This window comes from Nuphar pumila, chromosome 17 (genome assembly GCF_984573655.1).
Source record: "Nuphar pumila chromosome 17, dmNupPumi1.hap1.1, whole genome shotgun sequence".
Lineage (NCBI taxonomy): Eukaryota > Viridiplantae > Streptophyta > Magnoliopsida > Nymphaeales > Nymphaeaceae > Nuphar > Nuphar pumila.
Window position 1 is genome coordinate 16,527,342 of NC_143265.1, and position 25,021 is coordinate 16,552,362.

Below are 25,021 nucleotides of genomic sequence, written 5' to 3' on the forward strand. Positions count from 1 at the left end.
CAAAAAAAATTAATACATTAAGCCCATGCAGGACCGCCCTGCGACCGGTCCACTCAGAGGTTTACCACTATAGGGTGGCGCCAACTATGGCTGAATCCTCGTTTCTCCTCACCATTTCAAAAAGCAGAAGTCAACGAATACATCAAAACGCATCCTAGCAATTACAATTAAAGGGAAAGAACTGCAAGACAATATCAAGACCCAGCTGAAATGCATTCGTTTAAAGTGCCAATCGGTACATGGGAACCAAGGCCTGCCTATGTAACTTGACAAGATTTCAAATTTCATTTATGTGGGTCGATCTTAATCAACTGCCTTCTTCTTCTTCTTTTTCTTCTCATTCGGTGTTTCAAAGTTGTTCTCATCAGCTTCATCTTTTTTGCCTCCCTTCTTTTTCTTCTTGGCAGTTCCATTCTGCTCCACCTCACCCTGATTCTCACCAACTCCATTTGGTGTTACCGCTTCATCTACCTCTCTCAGGCGCTTCACGTCCTTTTTCTTCCTTTCTCTTTCTGGCTTAGCAGAAGCCACTCCGTCCGCTAAATCCATTGGCTCCTGCGCTGGAACAACCTCCTGACCTGTGGTCTCTCTCTTTTTTTTCTTACTTTTCTTTTCAGCAACATCAGCAGATTTTTGTGCTAGGTCATTCTTCTTTTCTCCATCTAGAGGTGCATCAACCAATAAATTGTAACTATCATGCACACTAAAGATAATAGAGCAAAATCATATGTTGTTACAGGACAAGGAAATAATGATTGATGTATACACAAATAATGTCTTCATTTCTGTAGAATCCACCATGATATGGCAGGAGGAGAATGATTGATGTAGTTATGCATTGCTTGTGTCTGTGGTCTCTTTGCCATGGCATAGCCGGAGGTGGAAGCACCCTCTTGAACACCCCAATATGGCCAATGGCATGCTTCTCATGTTTTCAGAACAAGTCAATAGTACATGCCCATTAAAAGGCAATCCCATTGAGATGGATCATTTTTGGATTGGTTCTTTTCAATGAGAGACTGGCTTCATTCATTTCTAATAATCTCCGTTGCATAATCATACAGTTCATTGTTAATGTATCACACCTTGTCACCTTTCTCATCTTACATCTCACCATAGAAGCTGCATGTTTTTTACTTGTAAGAGGGGTAACTGTTACATGCCACCTCCAGTGATCTCCCTCCTTCCATTGAAGGGACGCCCCAGAGAGAAAGAGGCCCCACACCCCCTTCTCCACCTGGGTGTTCATTCACCCCAAATGGGAAAGAGGAACACTTTCACCTGAAGCAGGGGCCTCCTTTCCCTGATTTAGGGTGAAACAAACACCCCCTAAGAGAAAGAACTTGAGGTTCTGTTTGAGAACTGAGAAGTGGGATAGTTCATACATTTAAAAAAACTTGGTAAAATACTTTGGTGGTGGCTGTTTGGGAGAATGATGGCGAGGAGGTAGTTTATGCATTTGGGAAAGGAGGTGAGACACTGGATTTAGCAACTATCTTCTTCTAGACACCGTAGCTGCCAAATCCAAGAATTAGCAGCTGCCACTTTTCCAAATGCATAAACTCCCTTCAGACTGCCAGTTCCCAAACAGAGCCCAAATCCGTCTGAGACCTAAACAAAGATCAACCTGATCCATCTAGAATAAAACTTGACAATTATCTGTCACAGACATGAAGTGGCCAAGGGGCAGGACACAGACATGATTGGTGTCTACAACCATGTGGGCACATTGAAAATTCTACATGTGCAAATGACAAACTAACTACATAATACACAGAGAAAGATCCAAGGGAAACCCCCTCCCCCCCCACCCCAAAAAAAATCACTGACTGCACATTGGCAGAACTCCAGTTGGTAAACCATTGAGGTCACCACTGCCCACTTGGGAATACACCTGGCTTTGACCTTCCGGCAAGGGATGCCCCCCCCCCCCCGTGGGTTTCAAAATCCATGATGTCTCGTCAACTTTCTAACATTCACAAGTCACCCTACCAGATGAGTGGAGCCCTTGTGGGCATCTGACATAAACTATTGACATTGAGAAACCATGTGAATATAAAATCCCATCAAGGTTGTCTTGTTGAATTATTCTCGCATACATCTTTTTCAGCTCTTCTTTCATAAAGATCACCTTTTCAACCGCAACTTTACCCTAACCAACAAATACAAGATAAATGTGATAATTACAAGAAGAAATTAAGTTTATCTTGGTTAATTCACCAAAATTTGTTATTGTTTGGGACCCTTAAAGTTCTTGAATTCAAATTTTTATTTTACAAGGATGTCCTCAGCATTGCATAAAACAAAAATTCCTTTAAACTTCAGATTAGTTTAGAGAAATCGCCATGTTGGCAATTTCAACTAGAATCAACCTTCATTCTTACAATAAACAGGACGCAAGAGATCTATTGTGAGGGCGGATCAGTTAGAACCTGTTTTGATGGGGTACTGTGAAGTGTGAACCCACTACTCAGGACACGAGACCTGTCCAGTTTAGTCCAAAGCAGCAAGAGGGTGTCCTGAGTAGTCATTTTTATAATAACGTGTAAAAACAGGTTCTATCTGATCAGCTCTTGCCCATCGATCCATCTAAACCCAACATATAAAAGAATGGCACAAATAACATGAAACCTGCCCCCACTTTCTCTTGTTTTTTAAGAGACATTAAAGAGAGTGTGAACACACACACAGAGACATAATCAAGCTGCATGTGCATGTGTACTAGTGCACACTCCCAAAAATGTAAATGTGGATCATGGTAACCAGTACAGATGATATTTTAATTATACGGCGTCTCAAAAGGCTTTCTGCCAGAAAAAAAAAATGAAAAAATATCACAATACCATATTATAATGTCATGATATTTTCAAAGTATATGCTTGCTTTACATTTTATTTAAAAAATTTAATTCTAAATATTAGTGTTTCATATAGCCCAGAAGCTTATTCTAAGCTATGTTTATATTTTCAGAAAATTAATATTAAAACATATTATTTTCTTACTTTTGTATTATTTTGTATTTTTATCATTTAAATGCCGAAATTTTCCCAAGAAAACCACTTTTCTTAAAATCTCCCATGAAAAACTCTCACTAGGAAGTAATTGGTGAATATGATGTGAACATATATTGATTAACCCCTAATGAGCGTGTTTTGTCCTTGGATTGTGCACCAGTTCCTTGCCAAGTTCAAGAAGATGAAAAATTACAGGCAAGACTTTATAAATGAGACACCAAATAAATGTTCTCTGTCATGCAAAAGTAAAGTTATAAGTAAAAATTTATAATAATAACTTAGGATACTATTTGCAAACACCAAAAAGCACAAGAATGGTTCAAGCAAAATGGTGAAATTAATTAGAATATGAATTCTCCCCTTTCAAACGTGCAAATCTAACAGGTGCCAATGTTATTTTCAGCACACTAAACACTAAAATATTCAGAAAACTTAGCATGCTTTTGTTGCTGTCAAATGCATGACTATGATTGACAGCAGAAATCAATAATAATGGCACCAACTACCAAAAAAAAGGGTGGAACAATCAACACAACTTTAAATGGGAAACCTTAAACACATAAAACAGATCATTTACCTTCTAAACCATCATCTATTCTGTTAATCACGCTACCAATAGCTGCTTTCATCACATCAACATTCTTTCGAGGAGCAACTCCCTTGTCATAAAAGTCTAATCTCTCCTCAACCTGTTCTCGAAGCTTTTCACCAAAAATGTTGGTGTTTGTCTCTATTCACATGAAGTATCAATATTAGCCAGCTAACAGAGGGACAAGATATATGCACATCTACACATGGAAGAGATTGTAAAAACATAACTATAAATACAACAAACAAAAACTTACCTGAAAAGCAGTCTATACGGGATGCAATTGAACACTTGTTTGCAAGGTATCGAGCCAAACGACCCTTGTTTCGAGCAGATGCACGACCGATAAAGGATGAGTGAAAGATAAGGCCATATTTGGGGGTATTTCCCCGGGTTTTCAAAGCCCTGTGCAGAGCCAGAAAGTAATGGAATCATTATACTCTACTTTTGCTGGAACATAATTTAAGACTGGAGATGAGATGAGATGGTCACAAGGCTCCTACTTCAACATATCAAATGGTCGGATGGTCATGCTCAGCCATTTCCCCACACACAGTTCCTTTTTGAAACAGTTACATTCTCCAGGTAGTTAAGGCATTTATTAAAAAGTGAATTGTGGAATTCAGGGATTTTAGTCGACTTCTTCATCACATATTATAAAGTTCCTCAAAGAACATAAGTTCTTCAAAGTGACAAAATATGAAAGAATAAGGCACAAGCAGAGCTTAGATTTGAATGAGTTTAAGAACTCAAATACAAGCACAAGCCCAATAATGAGCCTGAGCAGCCTAGTGTTTAACTATGCTCAGATGGCTCACTGATATGTGTCTGCCAAAAAGAGAAGCCAGTGAAACCTAGCATGCATCACTTAGCATGCATATCCCATGCTGATAAGCTACAATGCTTGGACATCCAGAGCACTTCATGGACACAGTCAAAGCACAGTTGGACATAGTCAACATTCTATCTTTAACTTTATCTATTTCCTTTTAAAATCTTAATTACTTAATTTATATTCACTTGCATTCTTTTTTTTAATATCATCACTTACATTATGTTTTAATTTCAACATAGTTTTGTTATTTGATGTTTTTAACAGTAGTCTCTCTCTCTCTCTCTCTCTCTCTCTCTCTCTCTCTCTCTCTCTCTATATATATATATATATATATATATATATATATATATATATATATATATATATATATAGAGAGAGAGAGAGAGAGAGAGAGTAATGTGTCAGTTCCAGACCATTTGTCTCCCCAACCCCTTTGAAAAACATACTTGCATGTGTTTAATGCAGTGTTGTTAAAAGTGTGCCTCGAGGCGCAAAAGACGTGCCTCAAGAAGCACAGGAAAAGCGTAAATGCCATGAGGCGCACGCCTAATGGCGAGGCGCTACTCAAGTTGAGGTGTGTGCCTCATTGATATTGGGTCAAATGGGGGCTGAGGGTAGGCCCCGATTAGAGCTCTCTCTCTCTCTCTCTCTCTCTCTCTCTCTCTCTCTCTCTCTCTCTCTCTCTCTCTCTCCACAATCTCTGTGTTGACCACCATCCATGGCGATCACCAAGAAACCATTGCAGCCCAGCAACGGCCTCAACGCAAACGTGTCGGCATCCGCTCCAGTGGAAAGCCTGAAACCACCGGCCTAAACACTGCCGGCAAAGACCATCGAGGAAAAGTATTAGAATAAAACCCAACTTGAGCACATCCTCCTCCGTCCAGACACCTACATCGGCTCGGTCGAGAAGCACACCCAATCACTCTGGGTATACGAAGACAACCAGATGGTCTATCAATCGATCAGCTACGTTCCAAGCCTCTACAAGATCTTTGACAAGATCCTCATCAACGCTGTGATGGCAGCGGCATCGATAGCTTTGGCGTACTTCCACGAGAAACTTTTCTCTGTGTTATTCTCCTTCTTTTCCTTTCCTAATTTCTTCTCATTTTTTTTCTCTTTCGTCCTTTTCTTCTCTTCTTTTTGTTTGTTCTTCATCTTTTTTATTTCTTCATTTTCCTTTTTCCCCTTCCTCTTCTTTTTAATTTTATTCTTCTTCTTTTTCCCCTTCTTTTTCTTCTTCTTCACCTTCTTTTCTCTCATCTTTCTTCTTCCTCTTTTTCTTTTCTTTTCCACTGCTTCATGGTAGCTTGTTTCTGTTTTGTCTTCTTGTCAATAGAGACAGTTCAGATTTTTTTCCTTTTTTATAGTATGTTGTCCTCTATATAGAATTATTTAACTGTTTTTTGTACATATGGAAGATGTATATGAATTACTCAAATGTTTTTTATTTTTTATCTATCAGCTAAAATTATGGCCTAATGATACAAAATGAAACCTTGTAAATTTTGATTATGTTATAACTTATATACTTACATCAAGTTTCATTAATGATATTGTTATATGTTTTTCTCAAACCTTTCGGTATTTATTTTTAATTTTCTATCTGTTGTTGGTTGTGCATTCATGAATAAAGCATTTATTTATTTATTTGTGTATTATGAATATTTTTTAAGTTTTTGTTTTTTTATTTGTTCTCATGAGGCTTATGCTTTACGCCTCACTTCATATTTTGGTGGAGCGCCTCGCTACGCCTCAACGCTTTTCACAACATTGGTTTAATGCTTAATCCAAACCTGTAGATGTGTTTATCATTGCTTATTCACTAAGAAAATTATACTTTGGATCAAATCAATTTAACAAGAATTCTTGATTTTTAGTTAATCAAGTTTTTGGTGTAATGTGAACCGTTGATTTTTTTTTTGTTTAGCTAAAAATACATTTACGCCTCGCTTCATATTTTGGTGGAGCGCCTCGCTATGCCTCAACGCTTTTCACAACATTGGTTTAATGCTTAATCCAAACTTGTACATGTGTCTATCATAGATTATTTACTAAGAAAACTATACTTTGGATCAAATCAATTTAACAAGAATTCTTGATTTTTAGTTAATCAAGTTTTTCATGTAATATGAACAGTTGATTTTTTTGTTTAGCTAAAAATACATCTACACATGAAAAATGTTTAAACCAATACATGTTTCTAATAAATAAAGCAGAGAGATCACATCTACACATTTAGATTATGTAAAAAGCACATGTAAATATGTTTTTAAAGGGGTCAGGATGGTCTATGAGATAAATGGTCTGGAACTTACACATTACTCTATACACACAGACACACTAGTACAACATGGTACAATGAACGAGCACAAAAGAATGAAAAAAAATTGCATCATGGTGCATTGGAAGATATTATTGTTATTTATGGCAAAGAAACTAAGCAATATACCACCATTTATGGTACACATTTGAATAATGGTTTGACCACAACATAGTTGGATCTCTATGGATCTGAACAAAAAAAAATAGATAAATATAGGTCAGGTAAAAACCAGGTCTACTCCAACCTGTTTTATCCTTTTCCTCCAATTTATAGTTGTTTTATCATCACAAAAGTTTCCAAAACTTCATAGCGAGATATGATTCAAACTAGATATGAAAACAGATCCATCTTTAAAAAGTAGATCCTTTTTTTTATCAAGTATGAGCCTAGGCCAATGTCTGACCAAATGCAAATGAAAAAATATAACAAAATTTGTTCTCGTTAGGTATAGACTCATTGAGAACCTACACTTTATTTAGAGTTTCGAAAAGAGTCTACACACCAACTTTTTTTTATGAAGAGTCTACACACCAACTAATATCAGTCTCCAGCTTCTTGACCCATGGCATGGGTAAATATAGTGATCCAAAGCTAGAAAAGGAAAATTAAAAAAGAGAAGCAAGGTAGCAAAGGAAATGCACTGTAGAACAAATGGACACAAAACTACACAAGTTATGGAAAGTAGACTGCATCTAAAAACTATCACATAGTGGGGAAAGGTTCAACTCTTCCCCTTCGCTTTCGTCCTTTATTCTTTTTCAATTATTGTTCACAGTTGTTGTCATTCTTTATTGTAGAAGACATTGGGAAGAGGAAAAGGTTACCTATCTATGCATAGAGAAAGAGAAATCGCATTAATATGAAAGAGAGACAGAGAGGTGAATGAGAGGGGCAAAGGACACTACTTGTGTGAGATAAGTAAATGAGAAAAAGGAGAGTAATGCATGGGGAAGAGCAAACTACGTGTAAAGTGTTTATAGGTTGGGAAGAGAAGCTTCAACCACTTTAAACTTCGAGCCTCTCCAAAACATTAGGATATATATGCTATGTCCTAATTTTTAAGAATTTTTGCGTTGCACCAAGCATATCTGCATAGCGGCCTATTCCTAAATTTTTAAAAATTGCCATGTTCCAGCATGCATACCCGCATAGCAGCCCGTTCCCGCATCTGTATCCATGTGACATAGAGTGAAACCTATGTCACATGGGTGCGGGTGCGGGTGCAGGGCTGCGGCACTTTCAAAAAACTTGTGTGCGGGGGTGCGGCAAAAATATAAAAATTTTATATATATATATATATATATATATATAGTACAAAAAGTTGGACATAAATGACCCTGGGTGCGTTGACTGCACCTAAGGTCAGGTTGACCGCATCGGGTGCGGGTGCGGCACCTAGTTGGAGAGTCCCTGTGACACTGAGTGAAACATAAAAGAAAACAACCAAAGCATCTAACCAATACAAAAAATATGCTCCACAATAAGCAAATAACTTCCTCGTCAAGCAGGAGGGTATCCAGTCCAGACCCATAATCCAGGTAATAATACACAATTGTCAATCATCTATCTCATGGTACAAATAAAGTGCTTCTTATGTCATGAGTCGTGACATATGCAAACATTCTCAAATTTGATATTACCATCAGAATCTATGATGCCACTGTCGGACATAGTCAACATTCTATTTCACTTTATCTATTTCATTTTAAAATCTTAATTACTTAATCCTTTTTCTAATTTGTCATTTACGTTACGCTTTAATTTCAACTTAATTTTATCACTTGATGTTTTTAAACATAGTGACTTAGAATATGTTAAGAACAATTGAAGGGCAAAATTATCATTTGAGATAGTGGCATTTAATGGAGGGTATACTTGTAATTTTTGAGTCCTATATGTGCCCTTTATGTAGCATCCCATGTGGGGACAGATGTAATGTTTTATTCTCTCTTCTATTTTGTATATTGTCCCATTAGGGCATACATAAAATAATGGATTATTGAGGTGCGGCCCTTCACAAAGAATCAAAAGAGTAAGGGCCAACCACTGTGTCTTCTTCTTCTCTTCTCTAATACTCTATTGCTGCCGATATTTTTGGAATCTTGTTAATCATGGTATCAGAGCTAAAAAATCTTCATGGCTCTCTTGATTTCAGTGCATGATAAAAGGGCAAGACTTTTTCCTTCTACTTTTCTTTATTCTTGCTTGCTTCTACCCTCTTTTTTTCTCAGTCCCCACATCTGATCCCTTCTTATTTCTTTCTATCATTTAAATCAGTTCCATATCTCTTTTCTACTTTATTCCTATTAAGAAGATTGATTTCTCCATATCAAGATCTTTGTTATTTGTGACCAAAGTTTTCTTTTTATTTGTGTTTCTTGTTTGGTTTTCAAGATCTTTGTTACTTTGAATATTTTCTGTTTCATATCTGTTCTTCGTGGCCTCCGATCCTTGTTGGGTACCTGTCCCTTGTTGATGTCACTATCTTGGGTACCGTGACAACCTTTTAGTCTTTGGATACTAGTCTATTATGGTATAGGCACACCCCTTATGATCTGATAGCTCTCCTACAGATCAGATTTATTGTAGTGTGATCTCAAAAGAAAAAGGAGAGATTATTGTTCCTAGTATCAATCTTAGTCATGGCGTCTTCTTCAGCTACACCTATTTTGTTCCCAGAGTCAATGTTAAGGTAGCGTCGTCAAATTACGTTGTTTGGAATGGAATAGTTTTGTTTTCCCCTATATCAGACACATGAAACATGCAGGGCATATTGATGGAACCAAGAAGGCACCTCACGAATTTATTACTGCAAAGGAATCTGATGGAGAGAACAAGAAGCACAAGGTTGTTTCATCAAATCCAGCCTATGATTGGTTATCAAAAGATTAAGGTCTCTTGGATTGGGTTAAGTCAACCCTTTCTGAGGATATTCGTGCTCAAGTAGTTGACCTGTCAAGGACTCAAGTGCATAAGAAGTTTGAGAAGAGAAGAGTTAAAGAATTGCTATGCTCAAGATTCTCAAGCCAATGCATTGCACCTCAAGAAAGAGTTGATTAAATTCAAAAAGGGGGAGCAATCAATGTCAAAGTATTTAACGAAAATAAAAAAACATGTGATCAGCTGGCCATGATTGAATAGCTCATTAATGTCTCAGATAAGGTGTTGTACGCCCTGCAAGGCATTAGAGAAGGATGAAAATCATTTGTTATATCATCCTATCCACAGAAACATTTCCCAAAGTTCTCTGATTTGTGTTCCATGTTGTTGCATCATGAATCTATGTATCCAAGCAAGTGTAGTAGCAATAATAATTTCAATCAAAGTGCTGACCAGAATGCCTTGTTCACAAGAAATAACAATGGTGAAAATCAGGGAGGAAGAGGCAGCAAAGGCTGCTATGATAGTTATAATAACTATAATGGCCAAAGATGTGGTAGAGGTAGAAACGGAGGTTATAGTGGCTACAATAACAACTATAGACGTGGAGGTTTTCAGCAGAAAAATCCATATCGTTTCAGCAGCAAAATCCATATCGTGGAATACTTCCTACGCCTAATCAGAGACAATAATAGTTACAGCAGGTCAAACATCGGTTATAGGAACAATTTTGGTGGAATGCCATGTTATATCTACAGTGGTCAGAATCATTTGGCTAAATATTGTAATGAAAAAGCAGAAAGAAATAATGTTGGCAATATGGGGGTTTACAATTCTAACTTCAAGGGGAACTGAGTGTCCCTAATGAAGATGTTAGTAGCATCAATAACGTGGTTCGTTCTTTTGAGAACATATCTTTAAACCATAATCACAAGTATCGGTATCAGTTATATCTCAGTGGGGTATAATATCGAGATATTATAGGTTTTCCAATCAATCTCGGAAAAATCTCCAGAAATTCTTGGGATTTAAAAAATAAAATGAAAAAATTTGAGAAAAATGAAAAAAATAGCCCCCTTTCCCTTCCTCTTTCTTTCCTTCTATTCATTCCTTCCTTCTTTTCTTCTCTTCCTTCCATCTTTCTTCCCCTGTCGCAAGGCAGCCACTCACACACCCTTTTCTTTCTTTATTTCCTTCTTTTCTTCCTTCCCTTCCTATTTCTTCTTCCTTCCTTCTTTCCTTTCTTCCTCTTTCTTCTTTCCTTCCTTCCTTCCTCTTTCTCTTCTTTCTTTCTTCCCCTGTCTTTAACAGTCTTAAAAAACAACTGTTGCTGGGTTGCAATAGTGATAATATCGCAATAACATCATGATATATATATATATATATAACTCCGATATTTTGAAAATATCATGATATTTTACCGTTAATATAGTTCTCCCATTTTACAGTGAAAATATCATGACATTTTCAAAATATCGGCAATATATGTGACTATGCTTTAAATACAGCATCAGAAGCATAGTCTTAGTTTGTTGATAGTGAGCTGCAAATTTATGTTATCCAAAATTTAGGTACTCTTTTCCATTGTCCGCAATATTTGTGTCTCATTTGCATTTTTACTTGAAAAGCAAGTTATGCATGTCAAATGACATGTATAACTTGAGGGGGAGTGTTATAACAGTTGAAGGGCAAAACTGTCATTTGAGATAGTGGTGCTTTATAAAGGGTATACTGGCAAATTTTTAGTTTTGTATGTGTTCATCATGTAATTTTCTATTCTTTGTATTATTTTGTATTCTGTCCTATTAGGGCAGGGCGGGCACACATGTATATAATGGATTATTGAGGTGGATCCCTTCACAAAGAATCAAAAGATTAAGGGCCAACCACTGTGCAGTCTTCTCTCATCTTCTGCTCTATTGCTGCTGATATCTTTGGGATAGTGTCAACAGAATATATATATATATATCATAGTCACAGATATCACTGATATTTTGAAAATATCCCAATATTGTCGCTGTAAAATGGAAAAATGATATTAAAGGTAAAATATTGAAATTTTATATATATTGTGATATTATAGATATCGCAGCCCAGCAACAGTTGTTTTTTAAAACTGTTAAAGGAGGGGTATTTGAGGATTTTTGAAAAAAAGGGGATATGTATGTTCTTATAGATTTTTTTAATAGGGTGCTTTTGGTATAAAATGTAAACCTTTTTTGTTTAGGGTTAGCTTTTAAAAGTTAAAACAGAAAAGTAAGGGGATATGTATGTTCTTATAGATTTTTTTAATAGGGTGCTTTTGGTATAAAATGTAAACCTTTTTTGTTTAGGGTTAGCTTTTAAAAGTTAAAACAGAAAAGTAAGGGGGGGGTGCCTCAATGTCAACAGGGACAGAAAGAAGGGAAGGAAGAAAAAAAAGGAAAGGGGGTGTGGGTGGCGGACTTGCGACAGGGGAAGAAAGAAGGAAGGAAGAGAAGAAGGGAAGGAAGGAAAGAAAGGGCAAAGGAAGGAAGAAAAGAAGGAAAGAAAGAGGAAGGGAAAGGGAGCTTTACATCTATTTTTTCCTATTTTTTCTTATTTTTCGTTTTGTTTTTTAAATCCTGAGATTTTTCTGAGAATTATTGGAAAACCTATAATATCTTGATATTATACCTTGTCAAGATATAGCTGATACCGATATTTGTGACTATGATATATATATATATAGGAGTGAAAAGTGTTGACTAGTCCGCTTAGTCGGCCTAAGCGTAAGTATATATACCCATGTTTTTATCTATTTACAAATTCCATCTCATAACCCGGTAGAGAGAGAGAGGGAGAGAGTACTCGATAAAAGCTCCAACCATAGCTGATTCCCTCTATGGCCATAAACCATATAAAATAAAAGCAACGAAAAGGGAGATGCTATGAAGTAAAAAGAACCAAGAGTATTGATGTCATTGCTGGAATCCACCATCCAACTAGACATTAGAGAAATCTTTTGAACAGAAATTTAGTTAAGTCTTATTTTAGAAAACACCAATGCAATGAACACATGATTTAAGAAAAACCAAGGTTCATAACATAAACTCATGTGAATGCTATGACAAGCATATCCAAACCCATGAAATCTAAATGACTCCACATCCAATCACTTTAGCAAGAACAAGTTTAGTAGGCATACAGACATTTGCATTTTGGAGAATGTAACAGGGGAAATTAGCAACATCAACAACAAAAAATCATCTCAATCTATATGAATAAAAAAACAATTTACTGTTGTGCCCCTAATGAGCACAGCCTATTACTTAAGGTGAAGTGACTAAAATACCCCTAATGGGTTTTACTAATTACATCAAGATATATATATATATACACACACAAAAAAAACAATAAGTATATATATACTTTAACACTCTCCCACAAACTTATGGTGTAATCACGCAAAAAATGAAACCGAGAAGAAGGATGAGCTTTCGTAAAGAAGTCGGCCAACTGAAATTTCAATGCTACATAAAGCAAGGTGATGGTCTTCTTTAGGTACTCTTCACGAACATAGTGACAATCCATTTCAATATGTTTTGTGCATTCATGAAATGTGTGATTGTCGGCTATGTAGATAGTGCTTTTATTGTCACAGCATAACCTTGAGGGTGATTGCATATGCACGCTCATATCTTCAAGTAATCTTTGCAACCAAACAATCTCTGATGTTGTAGCAGTCATTGCACGGTACTCAACTTCAGTGGATGATAATAATATTTTCTAATGTTTTTTGCATTTTCTTGACACCAAAGAATCATTTAAAAATACACAAAAAGCAGTAGTTGAGCAACGATCATTTAGATATCCCCCCAATCTGAGTCAAAATAGGCAATCAGCTCAAGACAAGAGAAGAATGATAACAAAAGATCTCTATAGGTAGAGGTTTGTAAAAATCCAACAATCTTTATCACAACACTCATGTGAACTGTGGTGAGAGAATGTTGGCTAGCAATATGAACCACATGCACAATATCAAACCTAGTAATAGTTAAATAGGTTAAGGTGCCAATCATTTGGCGATACGGAGTAGGATCATCCAAAGGTTTCCCATCATCAATCTTCATTTTGGCATTAATAACTTCAGGGTATCCACCCTTTTTCGTCAGTAATTCCTGACCTATCAATAATATCATTAGCAAACTTGGTTTGAAAAAGTAAATGTCCCCTAGGAGAATAAGCAACCTCAATTCCTAAAAAAATCTAAGAAATCCAAGATCAAAAATATTTTTTTCATAATACATTTAATATAATTTACTCACTCTTTGTCATCACCTGTGATGATTATGTTATCAACATAAAGAAGGAGAATAACAAGCCCTGCGGCGGATTTCTTAGTAAACATAACAATATCAGTATAGCAAGATTGAAAACTAAGTTTAAGTAATAAAAAGCTAAACCGATCATACCAAGCTTTGGGTGCCTGTTTTAAGCCACAAAGAACCTTTCTCAATCGAAGCACCTTACCAAGAGGAGCTTCATATCCAGAAAGTGTATACATATAAACTTCTTCTTTTAAATCTCCAATTAAAAAAAAACATTTTTTACATCCATTTAGTAGAAAGTTCAACCTTTAACAAAAACAGCAGCTATAAGGATCTGAACTGAAGTCATCCTAGCTACGGGTGTAAATGTTTCATCATAGTCTATCATGTATTCTTGTGTGTATCCCTTGGCAACTAACCTTGCTTTGTTCATTTCTAGGGTTTCATCACTCTTAGTTTTAACTTTAAAAACTCGTCATCACCCTATGATTTTCTTACCATTAGGCAAATCAAATATTTCTCAGGTTTTATATTTTTCAAGGGCACCTAATTCTTCATTCATAGCTTTTATCCATTTGGGATATTCTTTTGCCTAATTATATGTGGCAGGTTCAAAGTAGGACAAAATCTTAGCTAGACAAACTTAATGTTGCAGAGAAAATAATTCATATGAAACAAATCCATCACGGGCTCTAAAAGTCCGATATGATCTTCTAACTCCTTCTAGCTGTTGGATTTCTAAGGTGGAATAATTTTCTAGAGCACTTGGTTATTCTGATTCATTTACACATCTTCCATATTGAATGACATTAGGTTCTTCTTATTCAATGTTCACCATCCTGAAGATTGAGTTGAGGCTCTTCATTATCAACATCCTTTAATAAAGAAGCATCACTACTTTTTGGCAACATCTTGAATAAAAAAGAATACTCAGAGTTCTTGTTAGGCATATTTTGAAAAAAAAAATCCAAAAAATTAGCATTCCTTGAGATATAAAATTTGTCATTTTTAAATCAAAATATCTAAACCCTTTTGTGTTTCCCCATATCCAAAGAATGCATACGGAATAGATTTAGGGGAGAGTTTATCATTTTTGTTAGTGAAAACAAAACACTTGCATTTAAAAAGTCTTAATCTAAGATAATCAGGAGAGATTTTAAAGAGTTTTTTTATACGGAGAAATATTTTGAAGCTTTAATGATGGAAGTACCTTAAAAGATACAAATTTTACCGACTAGGGCACCTAGCCAGCGACTAAGTTGCCCTTATATATATATATATATATATATATATATATATATATATATATATGTGTGTGTGTGTGTGTGTGTGTGTGTGAAACTGGAATATGTATACTAGTAAAATATGTAAACTGGTATGAACAGATATTTTCATAGGTTTTTTTGCAAATCTAACCATGCAGATGCATTCGGTGTGGTCCATTTGCTTGGAATCAACTATTAGATCATCATAATCGGATCAAGAAAAGTGATTTTTTATGCTTGCATATTTATGAAAATTTTGAGCCATTGATTTTCAAGCCTTAAAAGATCCTTCTTATACATCATAATCGAATGATCCAAGAGTCTGTTTCTATAAAACCATGCATCTAGATCACATCCATACAGTGAAATTTTAGAAAAAAAAAACTATGAAAATCTTGGTGCATACCAGTTTACATATTTTAGTTATCCATACATTTATATATATATATATACATATATATATTCTGATTACGCTATGAATACGATAAACATGTGTGTATGTGTGTGTTAAACTCAATTTTTCTATAAAAGACTAAAAGCATATTTTGTTGATTATACTGAATATATTATGAATAATTGAATGTGTATGTGCAATCACATATATGTATATTCTGGTTATGTATATTTTGTGAAATCATGTGTAATTTTGTACTTGTGTGATGAAAACATATTATTACTAAAATAATTAAACATTTTTTTATGTATATTTTGTATACTTTTATACATTTAAATTAGGATACCGAGCAGTATGAGTAGTCCTGCCAAGTTTTTCTAGGGGTCTACCGACTAGGCACCGCCTAGTGCTTTTCAATATATATATACATATATATATATATATATATCTGTGTGTGTGTCAATGTTTTGGAAAGGCTTAAAATTTAAAGTGATTAAAGCCCCTCTTTCCAACATATAAGCACTTTACACGTTGCACATTGTTCTCAATTGTTCCCAACACCATGTATAATGTGTTTATCGGCTTTGCACAATTAAAAAGGTGAGTCTTAAATTATCATTATTTCTTACTCTCTTTCCCTATCTCATTTAATACTCTATAAGTTTACTCAGTTAAAAGTAACAGTACCACATTGCCAATACTTGATCCTTTGAACACTGAGATTTCAATCTCCAATGAGTATTCGTTACAACATTTTTTGCCCCCTTCAATATGGAGTCTCTTAACAACTCTCTAGAAACCTCCATAAGGTTTCATAAAAGGATAGGTTTTTCAACATTTTCTCACACATCATCTGGTTAAACAAACTTTTTTTCTTCATTGAACCCCCTCACACTTCTGTGCCTCTCTCACATGTTCTTGGTTCTTTCTTTGTGCATGCATTCATTGTTTTCTTTCCATTGCATACAGCTAAGCTTTTGATGATGGTTGGGGAAGAAATAAAAATGACAACTATGAACAGTAAATTTTAAGAGAACAAAGGGCGAAGTCGAAAGGACGAGATGAAGCTTTCCCCATTATGTGATAATCTATAGATGCGGTTTGCTTTCAATAACTTGCATGATTTTTCATCTACACCTTGTTTTTTCTCATCTTTTAGTTTTCCTTTTGTTAGTTCCAGGTATAATGCATTTCCTTTGCACCTTGCTTTTTCTCATCTTTTAGTTTTCCTTTTCTAGCTCTGGATCATTATATCTACACATGCCATAAGTCAAGAAGCTGGAGACTGATTAGTTAGCATATAGACTTCTTCTAAACTCAAACCACATCTTGTCAACACGATCAAACAAGAACAAATTTGATGATATTTTCTCATTTGCATTTGGTCAAAGATAGGTGAGCTCGAGCTTGATCCAAACAAGACCTACTCGTTAAAGATTGAGTTGTTTTCATATTTAGTTTCAATCATATATTGTTGTGAAGTTCTAGAAACTTTTATAATGATAAAATGACTAAAATGGCAGGAAAAGGATAAAATAGGTTGGACTAGACCTAGTATTTACCTTATCTATATTTACCTATCTGTTTTGGCTTTAGATCCATAGACACCCAACCTTACTTGTTGTGGTCAAACCATTATTCAAATATGTACCACCTAGATCCAATTATTTGGGTTGGATCTATTTTAGACCCAACCTCGAACTTAGGGCTGGACAATGGGCGGGGGCGGGCTGGCCCAGCCCAATTAGTGGACGGGTTTGACTGGGTCATTGATGGGTCGAACCTGGTCAAGACAGACCCATTGACCAACCAGGTCAGGCCTGGGAATTGATACAAATACCGCGACCCGCCCGTTTGGTCCATGGACTTAATTCGGGCCGTGTTGGGTTACATCTTACATTCACGATATTCTGCATTCATTTCCTTGAATGCATAGTTTTTTTAGTAAAAATTTGAAAAATACAGTGCAACTCAAGATTAATCTAATTTTTTAATCACAAACTTGACCTGTATATATATATATAAGAAACCCACGGGCTGGCCAGGCCCAACTCGAAAACTTGTTGGGTTGAGTTTAAGCCCGATTCAGATCATCCTTCTTTCAAAAGCTAAGTCCAGGCCCAACCCATTCGGACCAGGTCAGGAGCCATATGCCGCCCAGCCGGTTGTTCAGTCCTACTCACTAAGGCTCTAACCAAAAGCTAAGTCTAACCTTGTCTCTAATAGGTTAGATTCAGATTATTTCAGGTGTGATTTGGGGTACCAAATGATTCATAAGTGGTGGTATATGACTTAGGCTTTTTGGCATAAATAACAATATCTTCCAATGCACCATGATGCAATTTCTTCACTCTTGTTCTCGTGCATCATGCAAGTTTTGTACTAGTGTACATATATATATATAGGAAAAATATATGGTGGTTATGTACCATGATACCATACCGTGGTACACACTCTTGTTTGCATAGATCTAGCCACCAAATGGTAAATTGTACAGATGTGTTTCACATGATTTATTTAGTATATTATAAGGATTTTTCATGTTTAATACACCATAAGATTTCATTTTTGAGATGGTGAAAATCAACGGGTTACAATTCATGAAAATAAGGGCGGTTAAAGCTTGGTATAATATATCATATTTGAGTCAAACTTTAACACATGAAAATAATAAATAGAATATGTTAAACATGATCCAACTTAGATTTTGTATTTGGAGCTTAGATATATCTAAAACAAATGTGTACCACCATAAGTTATCCTTATTGTGGTACAGTACCACCATAGAAGCACCCATGTATGTATATATATAATGTGTGTGTGTACAGCAGAGCAGTCATTCCCCCATGTCCAAATTTTTAAAAACTGTCATTTTGCACCAAGTGTATCCACATAGCAGCCCATTCCCACATCTGTATTCATGTAACAAAGAGTGAAACATAAAAGAAAACAACCAAAACATCTAACCAACACAAAAAAACTGCTGTAACAGTAAGCAAATAACTTCCTCGTCAAGCACAAGGGTATCCAAACCCATAATCCAGGTAATAATACACCACTGCCAGTCATCTATCTCATGGTACAAATAAAGTGTCTCCTGTCATGACGTTTGCAAACATTCTCAAAATTTGACATTGCCATCAGCATATCTCTGATGCCACCGTCAGACAAAGTCAACATTCTATCTTTAACTGTATCTTATTTCCTTTTAAAATATTAATTACTTGATTTATATTAATTTCATGTTTTTTTATTTTTCATAATTTACATTACATTTTAATTTCAACTTAGTGACATTATTTGATGTTTTTAATCATATTATTATATATATACAGCCATGTTCCCATGTCCTAATTTTAAGAATTGCCGTGTTGCGCCAAAGTGTATCTGCATAGAGGCCCATCCTCGCATCCATATCCATGTGACACAGAGTGAAACATAAAAGACATTAGCATCAGAATATCTTTGATGCAACTGTCATATTGCTTTTGTCAATATACAGTTGCATATATTATCAAAGAAATAACTTGACCTACTTAACAACTTTCTTTTAAACAAAGAAGATTCCACAAGTTGTAGAGATTCATTTCTAAGGCATTGAAAGCAAATGCCTGCAAAACACAGTAAAGACGGGTTCTAGTGACTTGAAAACAAAGGAAAAAAGGGCAAAAAAGAGACAGAATGAAGAACATGAGAAAAGAGAGAAGCATCTTCCAAGGAAGGTACCATACATAGAGAAAACAGGTTATATAAAGGAAAATCCCAGGATTCTCATGTATGACGAATATCTGCTTGAGGACAAACTCTGAAAGTTTGAAGAAGTCAGTTACCTAAAAAGTGCCTTTTCTGCACCCAGAATTTGAAGAGTAGATGCAGGACATTTGGCCAAATTTGTAAGGCTACCAGCATGAGAAATCAAGCGGGCACCAACCATTTCACCAATTAAAGAAGCTAAATTTGGTGCAATATCCTGCATTTTTGTAACAAGATATTCATAAAGCTCCTTTCTGAATTCAGACAGGTCCATTACCCTTTGAGCAAACTGTTGAACACTCAACAGGTCGATGGCAGATAAGTCCTGTCCTGAGAAGATAACACAAAAGGTGAGAAAAAATTGGTGCAGGACCTACAACCTGGACAAAGAAGAATAACAAAGAACCAAGTTTTGCAATACCTACCCATGGACTGAGTGCCTGCTACAAAAATCTCTTTTGCTTTGTCATCATCACCAAGGATATCTGCTAGCTCAGGAATGGACTCTTCTTTTAGAGCAGATTTGTCCTTTATAAGCTTTACAACTTTGGCATAAAGATAGTTATCATTGACAATCTTGGCGAGTTCTGGGAAATGCCACGAATACCATTCTCTGTGGGCATGTATAACAGATTAGGCAATAGAAGCTGCAGATATAATCCTTTTGCAAGATAATAGTTACACGCATAGGGAAAAAATGACAGACAATAATCACCATTTCACCAAATTTATCATCACTGTCAGTTTCACTGAAATCTAGTGATAGTCTTAATAAAAATAATTATCTCGATATATCATGGATAGATTATCAGAAACTTAAATCTAGACAGGGAAAAAAGGTTTCTCTTCTAGTTTGAAAAATCTTGGAAAAAGTATCAAGTGACATTTCCAAAACATGAGACATTTATAGCAGCAGCACAATACTTGCATTTGCTACACACATGCATGCGCATACATGTTAAAGAATAAGGACAGCCAGAATATAATTTCTCTTACTCAAAAAATTGACATGAATGCATCTCAGATCCATCAAATGCATTCTAGAGATAGCATAGGATTTTATAGAACTGAGGTCAAACTAGATAGTATGGAAATGGTTTGGATTATTTGGAAGCTAAGGTTGCATTCATGATGGTGTTGTGGAGTTTAAAGTTTAAAGTCCTTCCAAACATTACAAAGTGGAGGCATCCTGTACAAATACATTGAAGCAAAAAGGATGTAATATTTAAAGTGAATAGCAGGAAGAATAAAGTAGCAATCAGTCCTTGAGATTTGATCAGATATTTCGCACAACAATGGTTAAACATTATTTTCTACTGTAGCTTATCATTGGAAGTGGTCACTATACAAAAAACACTGTCTAACAAAGCTAAAGTATAGGAGAACACCTAGGAAACTGAGAATTTCTTGAGGATCTTGGCTAAGCATTCCTTGTTTGGCAATGATCAGGAGGAGGAAAATGGGATTTCATAGAAAGCAACATGGATTTTTCTTTAATTTTGCATTATTTGTCATCAGTTCCAATTTCTTTCATTCTCTGAACTTAATTCATCCCTAATGCTGGCAGAAGCAGCCATTGCCTTCATTTCAAAAAAGAGACAACGATTTTCACACATGGTCTACTTTCCCCAAGAGAGGAAGTAACATGCTTTTTTTAGCTCTTGCACGAAAAACAAAAATATCCTCTTAGGATAATATTTTCTGAGAATAATTCTTCCACGATAAATAAGAACACCATTAGGCACTATTTGTAACAGAAAAAATATCTTGGTTTAATCTTGCCAAAATGTTGTAGAAAGCATGCCCACTAGCTACAAGCTAACTGATGACAAAGAAGAAACTGCTTTAGAAGAAGAGAAAGAGTAGGAGATCCACCTGATTCTCATGGAGAACAAGTTAATATCCTTGTCTAGAGTGTCAATGAGGAAAATCGCCTGGATGACCATATTATCCACTCTATTAACATTAAATTTGACCTTTGCACGACTGTAACCATGTGCAAGACCCAGTTGAGCTTTCTCCAAATCCGATTGCTGTTTGGTGCACAAAATGGAAAACAGTTAATGAAATTTCAATGAAGGAACCTGCATAAAGCCGATAAACAGACAAAACAATGGCAGACAACAGACGTTGAGGGCCTTGATGAATCTCTCAAAATGCACACGGATGCCACGCATGATTTCCAGAATATAATCATTGGATTGGCAAGGAATCTTGGTAACTTCAAAAATCTGTGAACCAATCTTTGACTCATAGACACCTAAGGTGAACTTGGCCTTCTTCCCCTCCTTAACTTTTGGCAGATTGAGCTCCAGAAAGTTCCTCAGCTCATCAGTTAAAATGACTGCACCACAAATAAAAACAACAAATGATAAAACAAAACAATACTCAATAAGAGAAGCGCAAGAACCCATAATAATCGTCTAACTTTTGCCTATATCGATTCATTAACAACCTACTATTCATAAATATACAAGAGTTCTCATCAAAGTGTAGAACATAAGGAATACAATATTTTCAAATGATAGAAAGCATCAAGCATCTCCCATAAACAACCCCCTAATTGTTGCCCATCTGCTAAAAATCCAGTATTCAAAAATAGACGGAGTTGAGACCAAACAGTTAAACATAAGAAATGCAATATTTTTTAGGACAGAAACAATTAACTATCCCACATAAAGTAATCCCCAAAAAGAACCATTAAAGAAAACTCACAACACATTCAACAAGAAAAAACAGATACCCATCACCAAATTCATTGCAACATTTATTTCCGATCAATCTAGAGAGAGAAAGTTCCGCATTTCAAAAGATAAACCGAGAAGAAGACAAAACCAATACAAAATCTCCCACCCAGAGCAAAAACCACGATTAATCCACCCGGAAAACGTATACCATAAAAAAATTCACCGGAAAACAAGCTCCCCACCATTCTAAAGAGAGAAACTCGGAGTTCCGACGGCACGAAACGACCAGTTTTCCAGTTAGGGACAGGAATACCAACATTCGGAGATGGCGTTGCACTGCTTGAGGGCGTCGGCGGCGGATGAGAAGGGCTGGAAGGCCGTGAGCTTCACCACCTTTCCGAAGCGGTTGAGGTCGGCGATGGACTCCCGGACAGCGTCGGTGTTCTGGCCGATCTCGTCGATGCCGTACGCGTGGAAGAGAGAGAACCCGGAAGCCGACTCAAAGAGGAGGTATAACGTCGTCATGGTGGACAGGCGGAAGCAGAAACCCCAACCAGCTTAGACAGAGAAAGAGGCTCCCATTTTTTTTTTTGTTAGGGTTTAAGGGAGGGAGAGGCAGAAAGCGGTTAGGGTTTAAAGCGTTGGACCAAAACACCAGTCTCCATATAAGCGTGATGAAATATTGATTTTTGATATAAATATTAGCCTTGCTAAATGGGGATAAAGTTTGCTACAGTCGACCGTAAAATACAACCGACTTGCTAAATGGGGATAAATATTAGCCTCTTTCTTTTTTTCTTTTTTTCTTTTTTACAGGACATCCAAAGTAAGAATGGGCTTTTGGATCGCCGAAATTTTATTTTGCAACAAAATAATTAAAACTGCTTTTATGTTTACATTTAATTTTTTGTCATTTTAGGCAAACAAAAAAAAAATTATAATGAGAATTTGGCTACTAAGATTGACCAAAAGAACGTTTTGTCACTATGGTTCCACTAATATCTCAATATTTTTTAATAGCTCTTTATAATTTGTAATTATATTTCGGTAAAAAATTATATTAATATATCAATAAATAAATTTGTATTGATTAAGAACAAAAACCATGGCCCCGTGCCCTATTTTACAAAAAATTTACAAACTCAAGAGTCAAGATGGGTTAGACTCTAGTCTAATCCAAGCATAATCTGACATACTTGGATATATAGTTTTCATATTCAAATTTGATTGACTCGCGACCTTTACTACATCCATATTTGAAATAAACAATAGAAACTGTTCTGAAAACCAAATCCAATAACCCAACTCCCAATCTGGCTTACAGTCCACACATTTGTTAAATGCATGAATAAAAATTATACAATATAAAATTATCAAACAAATATAAATATGAAAATTCAAATTACCATAGGTTGTTTATACACTTCAGTCTCCAAACCTCTATACATTACACAAAACAATGCAATAATTATTGCCCATAGGGATTTCTTCTTAAACCATGCATTAGATCTTTCTTCTTAAAGTGGGCTTCAAAGTTGGCTTTATTCTCAGTGATCTAACATATTAACAATGATTTGTGTATTTTTCACTTCTTCATGACATCGATTATGTGGAGGCTCTCACAATAAAGGCTACTTCAAAGCTCCCAAACAAAATTGAGTTTGATGGCACTTACAATACAATACTTCAAGTGGATCAGAAAATGAATACCATCATTAAAATAAAGGCTACGAGAAATAAAATTCTAAAAACACAAGCATAGCGAGGGCAAACCTTTATTATAATCTCTAAAGTTTTTTTATTTATTTTTCATGTTTTATTTTGATTTAAAAAACATTATCGACAAGAGCTAATCACAACAATGGTAGCATAAGAGTATTTATAGCTGAAAAACAAGAAACTTACAAAGCTATCATGAAGCAAGAAGGTCTTTAATTATCAACCTTACTTGAATTAAAACAAATAATTAATAAGTATAAACAACATTCAAATTTTTCATATTATTTCATTGATCAATAATATCACATTTCCCCTACCAAAGCATCACTAATTTTTTGCCACCAATTGCACAAATTTAATTGCCTATAATTGTTGTCATACCTTTACAAGTGGATAAACTAATCAAATGTTATTTTCAACCCATAGCAACAATATTTGCATCCTACTCTCCTCCTTTTTCATCCAGACTTGAGACCGGCAATGGCGGAGTTAAAGATTGTTGCGTGCAGTCCACCCAAAACTCAATTTTAAGTCTTTTAGTAAGATTATTATTTTAAGTAACAAAATTACAAATTCAGACTATTCTCAACTGATTCACTTTATGAAAAACTCTATGAAATGGAATGAAACTCAACATAATTAGAGACGTTATCATTATCTACAATACAAAATATAACTAATTATAAAGATATCTAAATGAAATCAACACAACACCTTTTTGTATAGGTATGTTTTATATCCAACTTAGAATTAAGATGACTGTAAACTCATAACCATACATTCTACTATAGGTTTCAAAGTTCCTAATATTAGCTAATACACAATAACATTAAGAAAAAGCTAAAGTGAGTTGAGAGTTTCACAATATGATTTGGAACATCTAAATCTATCAAGAAGTTTTTCATGCATTAATAAACAACAAACCATATTATAATATCCATGATTGTCTTTCAGTTAACAAGTTGTATCCATGTCCATTAAGAAAAAATTGATCATAGGAATTCTTCAATCGTCAAAAGGAAAAAGAACATTTTAATAACATGTTAAAACAACTCAATGTGATATATAAATATTAATTAATAACATCTTGGTACATTTTTTTATGAAAAAAACTGAGCCATACAAAGTAAGCATGGTAAAATTACATACATAAACAATATTTATAAACAATACAAGCACAATATGAAGTGAACCAAAATTGATTACTTAAGGCACACAATTTCCTTGTCACCATTTTTTCGGTTGATAAATATAGGATTAAAGAATG

General features: G+C 35.3%; 1 protein-coding gene across 1 annotated transcript; it reads right to left on the reverse strand.

Moving 5' to 3' along the window:
* Positions 1 to 22,700, reverse strand: LOC149811722 (nucleolar protein 56-like). The gene is made up of 8 exons (XM_089992605.1): positions 22,353 to 22,700; positions 21,478 to 21,692; positions 21,224 to 21,381; positions 19,774 to 19,961; positions 19,426 to 19,678; positions 3,860 to 4,008; positions 3,592 to 3,744; positions 1 to 662 (listed from the first exon to the last, which is right to left on the reverse strand). The coding sequence occupies exons 1-8, from the start codon at positions 22,558 to 22,560 to the stop codon at positions 304 to 306; spliced, it is 1,683 nt and encodes a 560-aa protein (XP_089848731.1). The 5' UTR covers positions 22,561 to 22,700; the 3' UTR covers positions 1 to 303.
* Positions 22,701 to 25,021: the final 2,321 nt, after the last annotated feature.